Source organism: Malaclemys terrapin, chromosome 10 (genome assembly GCF_027887155.1).
Source record: "Malaclemys terrapin pileata isolate rMalTer1 chromosome 10, rMalTer1.hap1, whole genome shotgun sequence".
In the NCBI taxonomy this organism is placed as follows: Eukaryota; Metazoa; Chordata; order Testudines; family Emydidae; genus Malaclemys; species Malaclemys terrapin.
The window spans coordinates 84,218,056-84,231,525 of NC_071514.1; the positions used below are offsets into that span (position 1 = coordinate 84,218,056).

The window sequence follows — 13,470 nt, forward strand, 5'->3', positions numbered from 1 at the left end:
ACGACCTTTCTGCAGCGAACAATATCTCCGAGCGCTTTAGCTCCTTCAAAACTCATTGTGATGTAGTAGCTGGAGGTCTTTAGAGGGCTGGATAATTTCATTACCAATTGTCTTTGTAGTTCGCATTTACAGTGAGATGATCGACTGTATCTATTGTGCCACTATTAAGACTAAATCAACACATCTGTTTTGAAATCTATTGAGCCTTCTTTTTAAGATGCAAAGCGCAAACCAACGAGGAATTGGCGGTTTGAGTTTTTGTAACCGCATGAAAAGAATGCGATTAAACCATTAGTGCTCAAAATGGTTCATTGAGCGGAACCAATGGAGGCGGCTGTGCCTATAAGCGATGAGTGGCACGGGAGCATCAGGATCTCTTCACTCAGGACGCAGAGTGCACTCACTCAACACCAGGAATAATGGTTCGCAGTTACAATTGTTCCTCCTGTGTTGCATGGAATAATGAAGAGAATAAATCTCAGTCCTTTACAGGCACCAATTAGCATCCAACAAAGGACAGCAACTAATCACTGCATCCAGTATTAGGAGAGAGATGCACCACTCTGTTTAGCCAAAGCAGACGTGGGAGCAAATAGGCAATCCTTTCCCCCAATGTGAGGGTTTTGTCACATTTTTTAAAGATGGCCACATGGCATTGGCTCATGAGTGGAGACCTGCAGTGAAGACCTGACTGCCGCTTTCCCAGCTGTGGAGACCTGGTCTTGTGGACAGAAAGGACCAACCAGTGGCTTGGACTGGGAAGGGGAAGATACTAGTGGGATCAGTCGGGCTGTGGTGTATAGTCTCCCGGGGAAAGTAATACTGGGGGCTTAGGCCCTTTAGAACTGCACTAGGCAAACCATAGATTCATAGATTCTAGGACTGGAAGGGACCTCGAGAGGTCATCGAGTCCAGTCCCCTGCCCACATGGCAGGACCAAATACCATCTAGACCATCCCTGATAGACATTTATCTAACCTACTCTTAAATATCTCCAGAGATGGAGATTCCACAACCTCCCTAGGCAATTTATTCCAGTGTTTAACCACCCTGACAGTTAGGAACTTTTTCCTAATGTCCAACCTAGACCTCCCTTGCTGCAGTTTAAACCCATTGCTTCTGGTTCTATCCTTAGAGGCTAAGGTGAACAAGTTTTCTCCCTCCTCCTTATGACACCCTTTTAAATACCTGAAAACTGCTATCATGTCCCCTTTCAGTCTTCTCTTTTCCAAACTAAACAAACCCAATTCTTTCAGCCTTCCTTCATAGGTCATGTTCTCAAGACCTTTAATCATTCTTGTTGCTCTTCTCTGGACCCTTTCCAATTTCTCCACATCTTTTTTAAAATGCGGTGCCCAGAACTGGACACAATACTCCAGCTGAGGCCTAACCAGAGCAGAGTAGAGCGGAAGAATGACTTCTCGTGTCTTGCTCACAACACACCTGTTAATACATCCCAGAATCATGTTTGCTTTTTTTGCAACAGCATCACACTGTTGACTCATATTTAGCTTGTGGTCCACTATAACACCTAGATCCCTTTCTGCCGTACTCCTTCCTAGACAGTCTCTTCCCATTCTGTATGTGTGAAACTGATTTTTCCTTCCTAAGTGGAACACTTTGCATTTGTCTTTGTTAAACTTCATCCTGTTTACCTCAGCCCATTTCTCCAATTTGTCCAGATCATTTTGAATTATGACCCTGTCCTCCAAAGCAGTTGCAATCCCTCCCAGTTTGTTATCATCCGCAAACTTAATAAGCGTACTTTCTATGCCAATATCTAAGTCGTTGATGAAGATATTGAACAGCGCCGGTCCCAAAACAGACCCCTGTGGTACCCCACTCGTTATGCCTTTCCAGCAGGATTGGGAACCATTAATAACAACTCTCTGAGAGTATGCTGGAGAATGGTCCCTCGAAAGCGCTCAGCTGGTGGGAGACTTGAGTTCAGTATCAGAGACACCTGCTCCCAGGACGAGTGGAACATGCACATTCAGGACACGGGTAAAAGGCAAAGGTGACTTGGGAGTTGATGGGACCTAAGAGAAGATGCTCTTCCAGGGACCTTTTGGTGGCCATCCGAATGAAAGTTCACCAAGCTATTCTCTGGGTACAGTCCTATCTAACCTGCCTGTGCGTTCAAGGCAAAACCTAGGACGAGCTTGGTAGGACATGGTGGCTAGCATGAAAGAAAGAAGAGCCTTTTAGCCCTTGTGTCCCCCTATCTTCAAACCCAGAAGCAGGGGGGAGCCAATTGTGGGTTTGAGGGCCAAGAACTGGAGAACCAGCATAACTCCTGGGGGGAAAAATTACCTTTGAGGCTATTAATTTAGCTGGGAAAATGCACGTGTGGCGTCATTCCAGCTGGTGAGGTGAGGTTCCTGATGTGGCCAGGTGGAGCACCAAGCATTTTACGAAGAGATGCTCACCTTTTGCACTGAGGCAGGTACACAAGCTAAAAGCTGCTCCCCAGGAGTGCTTAGGAGATAAACCTCTAAAGTTGCTGGCGCCCTAGGGATGGTGCTTTTTGCATCGGTGTGTGACCTGCCCAGAAGCACTCACGCCCCCGTTGTCCCTTTGCAGGTGAACGGGATAAATGTGGAAGGCATGAAACACTCCGAGGTTGTGTCAAACATCAAGGCCAAGGAGAACGAAGCCAAGCTCCTAGTGGTGGATCCCGAAACGGATGAATACTTCAAGAAACTGGGGATAATCCCCACGGAGGAGCACATCAAAGGTGAGATCCTCCTTACTCCCCCCAGGTGACTGTACCCTGCTCTCCACTGTTATGAGCTTGGGATCGGACTTTCAAAAGTGATTTAGAACTACTGGTCCCAGTGACTTCCTCTGTCAGTCTAGGTGCTTAGGTAGCCCCTTTTGCTAGTTAGCTGAGTGTCTGAGTTTTTTATAAATAGAAATAACAATATTTTCCAGGCAATCCAAACATTTATATATTTTTAAACAATTCATAATTAACCTGTGGAACTCCCTGCCACAAGATTGTGTTGAGACAAACTTAGGTAGGATTCAGAAGAGACTCAGACATTGATATGAATAATAGGCATGTCATGTATAACTAGCTAAAGTAAATGTTTCTAAGAGACATCAATCCTCATACTTCAGGACATCAGCTGAACACTAACTGCCTGAGGTTCGGAAGAAACTTCCTCTAATAACAGATTATTATTACACAATTGTCCAGGCGTTTCTTTCAGTTTCCTCTGAAGCATCTGGCATTGTCAGAAGCAGGCTATCAGACCAGGTGACCCATTGATCTGATCCAATGATGACAGTACCTAAGTCCCAAAGACAACATGTCCCATATATGAGGGAGGGGCAAGGAAGTCTGGAAAGGGACTCAGAGCGGCGCCTGCAAGTTATTCCATTGTTGTCCTGGGGCGTATTTTCTCTTACTTAATATGTTTGGATTTGGACACCAGAGGAAAACACTTAAAGATCCTTTAACTTCTCGTAGCCTTTCGAAAGCATGAGCATGTATGCATATGTACAGCCACACAGAGCAAGTGTCATGTGTATGTGAAGGAAGACATTTCACAGGACAGCAATAGCTCTGATAAGTAGTGCAATAAATATTATCCTTGCTGTTGAGAACTGGCAGAGAAAGCTGCCTATCTACTATTTGACCTGTGGCGCTGCAGACTCCCATGCTGGGAGAGATCTCTGCATTCCACCAAACACATATTTCCCTCCTTGCTGGCTGTGTGAATGGGGAGCTCTGTTTTTCAACACAGCTGTTTCTTATCTAAACTGAATTCTAGCTCAGGCAATCACTTTGCTCTTTCAAGTATTCAGTGGAGAGAGCTGTCCAAAAAACCAGGTCAAACAATTCTAAGATCCACCCGCGGAGAAAGTGGTGTCAGATGCTCAGAATTCAAAATTGGAACAAACAGGAGATGATGCGAGAGAGACTCTGCTGCTGGCACAATGATAATGAAGCCCTTGTTCTCCGCCTGAGGAGATGTAGCCAGTGTTACTGCGATACGCATCATGTTCAGTTGCCTCTTCAAGCAGCGTATCCTGGCATCAAAACTCTGACTGCAGCACTGGAGTGTGTTTTGTCCCCTTTTCTTTGCGGATTTCATGATCACTAGGAATCGGGCCCGTACAGCTGCTAATAAAGAGACAGATTGAGTTTAAAGACACCCAACAATGCAATTTGGGTTTTTGTACCACCCTAGATCTCAAAGTAGGATTTTTGTTTGAAATCACACTGGCTTTCACTGGGGGTCACTGACTGCTACTCATGCAGACTTTGCAGGGCTCTTGTTTTTGGCTGAGTCCAGAAAGGCTTGTAGATCTTTAGAACAGTCCTGAAATACTTTCGGCATTGGCATGAGGTCACGACAGACATGGTGATGCAGCTCATTGGTATTAGAAGTGGCAACTTTGGATTTATTGCCCCGAATTTACCCACGGCACATTGGCATTGAGCACTGTTAGCTCCTGCTTGACTAGATTGTGTGTTACACAATGAAGTGCGTGCGCCTAATTATTAATATTTATTATTTGTATTATGACAGCCTCCAGAAGTCTCTACTGGGACCACAGCCTTGTTGGGCTGCGTGCTGCACAACCACACACACAACACAGTCCTTGCCCAAGAAACGTACAGCCTACACAGAGGGATTACCTATTTAATACTGGCTGTTCTGTGATTGGCACATCTGTACTGTCCTTCGTTGCTAACAGGGATGTGAAATTGTTGATTGGCAGCTCATCCAAGTTGTTGTCCTTTGTTAATAGTGCAGGATAATTGGAGGGCAGTGAAAGATGTTACAAAAATGCAAAATGACTCCAAAAACAGATTTACCCCCCCGCCACACACACATTTTATTGTGAAATTGACAAGGTGACAATTGCAGCAAAGAATATTGCTTGGGTATGTGAGTATTGTGAGACAAGGGGGGTCTGTTTTTTTTTTTTTTTTTTTTTTAGCAGAAATGGCCATATGTTGTATTTGATTCAGAAAAGAAGCTACTTCATCCCCAAATGATCCATGAAATGACTTTTTTTTTTTTTGGTGGGGGGTGAAATCAAATGAAACGGGGGGTGGGGGGAATTAAAAACAAGCTGGGTCACAGAAGAGAAACCCAAGGGAAGGAATAGGTTTTTGTAGGGACTCATAAACCGCCTGGGTGCAGTCTGACTATGACTCCAGGAGAATATACATGCCTCACTTCATGTGGCCTGCAAAGAGTGCTCCACTCCATTAACCCTGGAAACGGGAAAGTCATGTGAGTTCCCAGGGTGGGTACGCTAGAGGAAGCTCTGTCTGACACGTCAGTCTCCGGTTAAATGTATTTACCAGGGCTTTACTTTTCTTGGTCTATAGGTGGAGTGCCTCAGCCTATTACTAACGGGTCTGCACAAACCCAGGTGAGTGTCTGTCATTGGCGTCCTATTCTTATTAATCAAATAGACTCTGATTGATGGAAAAAGCATAGCAGTGATCTAGCTATTTTGAGAGGCAAATCTGTCCAAGGAGCAATGTCAACATCCCAATTCACCTTGTTTTGGGACGACATGTGACCTTGTAATCAGAGTGGGGAACTGGAGTCAGGACTCTCACCCCAGCTTTACCTCTGACTCACCTTGTGATCTGGAGTCAGTTAGTTAGCCCAGCTATGAAGTGAAGATGACCACTACCTCAGAGAGGGTTTGGAGGCTTATTTAGCTTACTTAACAGATACTGAATTTGATTACTTCCCTCTCTAGTTTTTAATTCAAGGCTGGCTTCAAAACAATGCTGGTTTCTCTGCTACCTAGTTTCCTGCTCCTGCAACGTGCATGGAACAGGAGTAGTTGCTAAATGAGAGTGGAGACACAGGGCCAAACTCTGCTCTGGGGTAAGTGGGTGGAGCTCCATTGACTCCGATAATTGTAACTGGCCCCTGCCGCCACCAGGTCTGCACTGGAGGAGAGCATCTGTGTAATTTGCTAGTAAACACTTGCGGTTTTTTGTCACTTGAATTTACAGTTTTTCCCCCCCCTTCAGTCTTTGTTTTGCAGCCAGCCACGTGTTTGGAAAAAAACCCACAGTATTCTTCACCTGGCAGAATTGGCTCTGATCTGATCTCTTAAGGCTGTAAACTCCACACAGCATTTTTCATCTCACTTTATATATAAAAAAATATGTGCGCACGCACACACACACACACACACACACACACACACACACACACATACATATATATATAATGTACATGTTAACATTTCCATTTCCAACAGCTGAACGGAGGATCCATGTCTTCATCCCATAGTGATCTTCAAAGTCCTGAGAAGGAATCAGAGGTAAAAATACATTTTTACAAATTTTTATTTTTTCATATTATATAAACATGCATATTAAATACCCTTTCGAAACAAGATTTCTTCTTCACTTCCTGCCCTAAACTAGCATGTAGTGTTCTTGTGAGCTGTTAAACAGCTTCCAGGTTCCAACCCAGAGATGGCTGCATTTCTATAATGGGTGAGCAATCTCTCTAGTTTCTGAAGTAGCTTTAGGATCCCATGGGATGAAAGGAGTTGGGGAAATTCAATATGATGTTATTGCAAAAAATGTTAATGCAGGGAAAATAATCAACTGAAAACTAGCAAATGAAAAAACCCCAAGCCCACGACTAAAACATGTAATTATGTTTGGCGGGGGGGGGGAAGAAACTAAAAACCATGATATTCCCTATGACTTGTTCTTGCTTTAAGATGTGCAGAAGCTGAAATGTGCAGGGTTTGATTAAATGGAGTTTAAAAGGACTATTGAGAGGCTCAAATTACTTGGATTGCTTCTGTCTCCACGTGCTGGAGTCCAAACTGTGCATTCTTTCCACTCTTTGTCAGGGGTGCAGGAAAGCTTCCTGGTTTCATGTGGCCTCTGCCAGAAGCAGCAGATGTCCCAGATTAATACAGACAACAAGTTTTGCAAGGATTCTGATGCACTGTTGTGCTGCTTAGTTGTTTACTTAGTTAGGCCCCCATCCTGAACAGACTTAACTTTGTGTACTGTGAAGTCAGTAGACTAGGCATGGTGTGTAAAGTTAAGCGTGAGGGCTTTACTACACTGTAGTATTTGGACTTCTCAGCCTGTTTATTCCAGTAAAGGACACAGAGAAAACAGCAGTTTTAGGAAGCACAATGCAGAACCAAGACTTTCTATAACTAAATGTCACCAGTCGCGCTTTATACTCAATTATTTAGCACCCAAAAGGAAAATAAATGAGTTAGAGGGAAACTTGGGCCTAAAACAAGGGACAGGTGAGAGGTAGAGTAATAAGTGAGGGAGACCGTTGGTAACCTCATTAAAAGGGTTCACTGGTACCGTTGCATTAGCCTGGTGTAAGGTTTAAGCTAACGGTATACATTCAGCTAATTTTAGGTCTCAAATATAATCACATTAAAAATAGTTGCATGGAAAGATTTCACAATATCTAACCGGACTAAACCCCTGTTTCGTGAATTAAAAAATTGAATACAAATTTCAGGATTTTTTTTTTTTTTTTAATTAAACAGTTCGCTGCGTATTGAAAAGCTAGACTTTGTAGCATTCTGCTAGGGCCTGAGAATCAGAATAGGACACTGAAATTGACCACTCTTTCATTAATCAAGTTGAATGAAAGATTAAAAGCAAACACATGGCTTCAAATGGAGAAAAGAGTAGATTTATAACACTTCTCATTTTACTAATTTAGCATGTGGTTAGTAAAAGAAGTAAGTGATTTCTAAAGTTTTGAGTTGAGTGTCCTTTAACTTTCATTCTTGTCATGCCTTGGAATTGTTCACTAAAAATAAAGAAATGCATTGGCCAAAAGCCCTGATTTTGAAAAGTGACTTGCGTCTGGATGTCTCTGATTTTTGTGCCCAACTAGAAATATCTTCACGAGCCCCAAATTTCAGAAAATACTGAGCACCCACCTTCTGAAATCAGGTCCCTTTAAGGTGTCATAAATTGCATGTCTAAAAATGTAGGCACCCAAAATAAATCAGTTTTTAAAAAATCATGAACAAAGTGTTCTAACATGAGTGCCTAAAGTCAGGCATCTGAATTCATAGCTAGGCGCTTAATAAAAGTGACCTGATTTTCAGGGACTGAAGTAGTGGAAGAATTGGTGATCTGTATCCCTGAAATCTGGCCATTTTCATTCAGGTGCCTAACTCGGACACCTCCATTTGAAAAAAGTGGCCATTGCCATTTGGGGGTAAACGTTTGACGTGTCGGTTGGAGTTTCAGCTGCATGGTGTCAGTGGGAGTGGTGCAGACAAATGGCTCTAAAAACTTCCCTTAAACTTGAAGGGTGTGTTTCTCCATTTTACTGCACCAGGTGAAATCACTTCCAGCAGGGCAAAGTGAGTACAAAATTTTGACAAATAGATGATACAGAGTGTTGAAACTTCAGTTATTAGTCATCGGGGGTAACATACAGAGTATGGGGGGATGTTAGTATTTTGATACTGGATAGCACATAACACATACAGTTGGCAATATCCCCAATGGGGGGGTATAAGGTGGATGAATGAAGGTACAGTCAGCAAGCAGTGAGGGTACATCACTCATACAGGAATTACAGGCAAGCATAGGTATAGATAAGCGGGCCGGGTAATGAGGATAAGATGACCCTCATGGTGGAGTTCAGTTCGGTTCGGTGGGTTCAGGGGAGAAGGTCCAACAGAGCTACTATTCAGATCAGGTGGCACTTGGCACTTTTTCCTGATGTAAATGACTGCACAAGGCAATGAAGAATCAGGCCTTTAGCCCCATTTTCCATCTAAGAGCTTCGTGCTTTTATGACCGTGCTGAAAATGCGAATGTCTTGCCAACATTTGAGCATCATTTTATAGCTCTTTCCTGAATGCTGGATCTCTCACAAAAACCTACACAATGCAAATGCGGTTACTGAAGCTGTCCGCTTTAAATTAAGCTCCATATACAGCCCGTCTATTATACGAACGTTCTAACTAAAGATGTCGTAGCAGAAAAGAGACTTCCTTGTGCTCCAAAGCTCTGCCACAGCAAGTTAATGGACTTTGAGTCCCAATTAAATAATCTTTGTGCTTAGCATGAAGATGGAAGTGCAGTAATGCAATTTAAGGCCTGCAGTAAAATGTCTCTTCAGAAGACTAATAGATATTTAGCTGAAAGCACTTCATCCTGCATATGAATTGTTCCCTAAGGAGTTGAAGTCCAGCTTTTGCCCATTACAGAAATCAGAGGGCTGAGATGAACTTACAGGCCACTGGGGTTTTGCTCAGAGTGTTTATTGAGGTGGCAGCCATCAGTAGTATGAGGAGGAAGCTATGAATCAAGTTTCATACAAGACGCATTGGACCCAGTTCTCCTAGATATCCCACTGAATTGGCAAAAAGAATGTTGGATTGTTATGCTTTTTATTGGGCAGCTCCCAAGGTGCTATTCTCACTACATGTGGCAGAGCTGTCGCCTGTAAGCAAATATTTGCATTGTAATACCTGGTGGCTTTGAGATGCAGTGCTAGGTGTGGCCTTTTTACAGCCATCTAGCTGGAAAAAATCAGCGAGGGTTCACATCCACTCTGAACACCAGAGCTATAGTGAACCAAGCCTGTAATGTAACCAAATCAGCAACTCAGTTGTGGTCCTCAGTTAAACATGCCCTACTGTAATGAGCAAGTTTGTGCTTCCACAGAGCCTGCCATTATTCCATGTTACTTTCTCTTATAAAAGCTTTTACTGTCACTAGGGGCTTAATGTTGTGTTTCCAAACGTGGTTTCGTCTCACCTTTGGCAACGGCACCGCATTTTTGTGCTTCTGCTTTTCCAGTTCCAGTAACAGCAGCAACACATTCTTCAGGGCATTTTTTCCCCTCCAGTATTGTAATTAAATCTCTGGCCACAAAGACACCCTGGTCGCCACTTAAACCACAAACATGACAAACTCGATGGTCTGCTCCACAAACACGGGCTTCCTATCATATACCCTTAAGGAGAATCTGCCCTAATTCTCTGTAAGGTTTTATGTAGATGAGGTACTAGAGGGCAAGAGAACCACAATTACAGGCATAGGCCTGATGTGCTCTCCAGCGGGGGATGTAATCGGACACACAGACACCCACCCCAGTCAGCCCATTGTATTCCTGCAGGGGGCACTGTTGCACCCAACCATGCCCATTTCACTCCATGGTCACAGCTATACCACCCAACATACTACACCGCAATACACCGTAACAGGAAAGCTTCTCATGTCTTCTTCCTCTTTGCAGGAGGGAGAGTCTGAGAAGAAGGACCCATTTGAGGAAAGTGGCCTGAACCTGAGCCCGACTGCGGCAGAGGCCAAGGAGAAAGCGCGCGCCAAGCGGGTGAACAAGAGGGCTCCGCAGATGGACTGGAACAAGAAACGGGAGATTTTCAGCAACTTCTGAGCCAGGACGGCAGGTCTTCCCCTTCTCCCCACCCTCCAAACTGAACATCTCCAACGCGCACCAGCCCCCTTCCTGGCTGTCGACCCAAGACGCTTTGTGCTCTGCTCTTCATTGGTCGCTTTTTGCAAGGCAAATTTTTTAAAAAAAGGGTCGTTTATGGACAAGTGATTCCAGTAGAAAGATGACCAAAGCTCCTCCCAGCACTTACCCGGCTGCCTGCGGTTCCCACATTGCTGCTGAAGAAAGACTGGAAAGATTTCAGTTTTCCTTCTTACCTGCTTTATTTCAGTTTTTACTATTTTGAGCTTCCCCCAGCCGCAGAATCCCCGGTGAGATATTATGCATTCCTGTTTAAAAGCCTCGCGCCGAGGGCTCCCAAAGGGCAAACTCTTATTCGTTTCAATTCAAAATAATCTAGTTTGTTTTAAAAAAAAAAAAAAAAAAATTGAAAAAAATCCCACTCTGAGCTACAGTGTTGAATACTCACAAGGTGGGAGATTGGTCAGTGGCTATACATTTCTCTCGTTGGCTTCTCTATTGATTTAGAAGGGTTGGTGGGGTTTTTTGTTTGTTTTTGGTGTAAAAAAGAAAATTCCCCATCTGTTTCTCATTAATGCTGGAACCGCTCTCCCCCGGGATCCCTTTAACCAGTGCAATAAAAGCCCTTTTCTCAGCAAACCTTTTCCCTTCTGTGCTCCACCCCCGCCTCCCCTCAAAACAAACTCTGGGTGTTGAGAAGATGGTAGGACTTAAAAACAAAACAAAAAAATCCCACAAAACCTAGTAGCCCAAACAACCCAGGCCTCAGATGTGCATAATAAAATGCAGAAATGGCAGGAGAGGAGGGGAATAAGCCCCCCCCCCCCCCCCCGACAATAAAGGAATGTCTGTGATTCCTGTTAGCACATCCACACGCAAGGTTTTCTGTCCCCGATCTCCACTGGAAGCCCTGCGAGAACAAACTCAATGAGACACTGGAAACATGGTTCTTCAGGCAGACTTCAAAGAAGCACAACCAAGTGTCTCATCAGCTGGGAACTGAAATCCCTGAAGACCTTGCTTTGAGAGGCCCTCATGAAAACAGGGCTTCAAGCAGGAGCAACCCAGCGGTGGCTCGTCCACTCAGACGCTGGCTTCAGAACCAAGCCCCAACCCGAACCTGCTTTGCTATTCCTGACTCAGGGTTTAAACCTCTCACATTTTCCTGCTGATCTCTCACCAGCTGCATTGCCAACCTGGAAAAATAACAAGCAAGCTCTCTGTTGTCTTATGTTGGGCTGGGCCGGGCCCCTTGTAGCAATGTGATCTGGCATGTGGATTGTCTTATAGGAAGATGGAATACGATCCGCTGGTCCACACCGTATTGCTAACCGTTAAACTGGCAGCGGGGTTGGTGGAGCAGACAACTGCTTTGGCTTTAGGCCCCTCTTTGAAAACACCCTGCTCTCAATGTTAGAGAGTTCCATAAAATGTACCATTAAAGCTATCCGACATAGCCATGACTAAACTAGTATAAAATCTTCACTACTTACCTCGGGCTTCAAACGAGGGACACTAACGAAGATTAAATTAAACGTGTACTAATGGCTTCCAGGCAGTGGAGTTGTACTGGGGCTGGATCTGTGCCGTAGAGAGCGGGACGATTCCCGTTGCCTTTTTACTGAAAGCTAACAAAACAGCCTTTTTGGCTGACATGTATTTTGTAACAATGGCAAAAATAGTATTAAAAAAGCAGGTGGGGTGGGGGATGGGCAGAGCAGACAGTTTAGGTCAATGACCACTCCCCACCCCCACCCTCCAGCTAACGACACACTAGGGCAAGAATGTAAGATTTGCAATAGTTATTTACGATAAAGCACATGGTTCAGTTTTGTTGCCCCAGGTTACCCTCAGACTCTGTATAATGAACAAGTGGCCTTTGACTTTGTGCACTATGGTCTTGTGAAGGTTCTGTGTATATTTCGTAATACTGAGCTAAAAAAGGTGCCTTATAACATTTACTGTTCCTTTCAGTAGATGGATGTATCGCAGCATTGTGGGGAGGGGACGGAGGGGGTGTTCAGCTTCTTTGCAGGGACCAGTGAAGGGCGAGGCTGTGACCATACTGAAGACAGGGAGGATGTACAGTGTTAGTGGGGCAAATGGATGCAAATAGGATCTTGGAAAGAAATCTCTGCAAGTGTTTGGCTGTAAACCCTGGGACGGATACCAGGTTGGAGAGGGTTAGTAAGAAGTTTAGAGCTTTTCTTCCCTACAGGAGTCTCACATTGGCCTCTTACCTTGCGTTTCAGAAGAAAATTTGATTGGGGGGGGGGAGGGAGGGGGCCACTTGCTGTTGGCCACAACAAACAGTTGCTACTCTAATAAGTCCGTAACACAAGAATCTTACACTCACGATATGCAGATTGCTTTCAATCCCTGTACTTCCAACTACAGTATGCGAGTCTGCTAGGGATAAAACCTCCCCAGTTACATTGCAAGGTAGGTGTTAAAATACAGCGTAGCAAACAAGGAAGTCATTCTCGAAAAGCCTGTAAATAAGTCAGAACCAACGTAGTCGAGGGGAAAATAGCATGGTTGTGTTTTCTTTTTAATGCTGATCAAAATAAATCAGGTATGCAAATATGTACCAATAAGATTTTAAAATTATCGCTGCATAGTCCATGGAAATGGCTCATGGTTAAAGCACTTATCGCTATTTCTGACATCTAGTAGCTCTGTAATAATAATTATTCAGTTTCTGTACATTTAACTTGAAAAACCAATACAAGTATAAAGTTGTTATCTGCATTGTAAAGACAATGGATACTGTAATGTCAATAATAAACTTTGTTTTGCCATGTACAGCTTAAAAGGGTAATTAGTCTGTTCTTCATTTCAGTCTTGGTGTTGTAAAGAGCATCAGAAAGGAAGCACAATAGCGTGTTATATTAAATTCCATTCCCTCCACTGGCTAGTTAGAAGAGTGGGCCAAACAACTGCTGCAGTTCTGCGATGGGTTAATAGTTGTCGTTGCTTAGAACGGTGACTTGCAACGGAAGAAAACTGTTGGTGCCCTTTT

General features: G+C 43.9%; 1 protein-coding gene across 1 annotated transcript in view; it reads left to right on the forward strand.

The window, feature by feature from the left end:
- The window catches only part of NHERF2 (NHERF family PDZ scaffold protein 2), a 97,198-nt gene extending 83,945 nt beyond the window's left edge, over positions 1-13,253 (forward strand). The window contains exons 4-7 of the mRNA XM_054041411.1: positions 2,584-2,737; positions 5,354-5,397; positions 6,250-6,312; positions 10,251-13,253. Coding sequence (XP_053897386.1) covers positions 2,584-2,737; positions 5,354-5,397; positions 6,250-6,312; positions 10,251-10,409 — 420 coding nt within the window. The 3' untranslated portion in view covers positions 10,410-13,253. The remainder of the gene's footprint in view (positions 1-2,583; positions 2,738-5,353; positions 5,398-6,249; positions 6,313-10,250) is intronic.
- Positions 13,254-13,470: the final 217 nt, after the last annotated feature.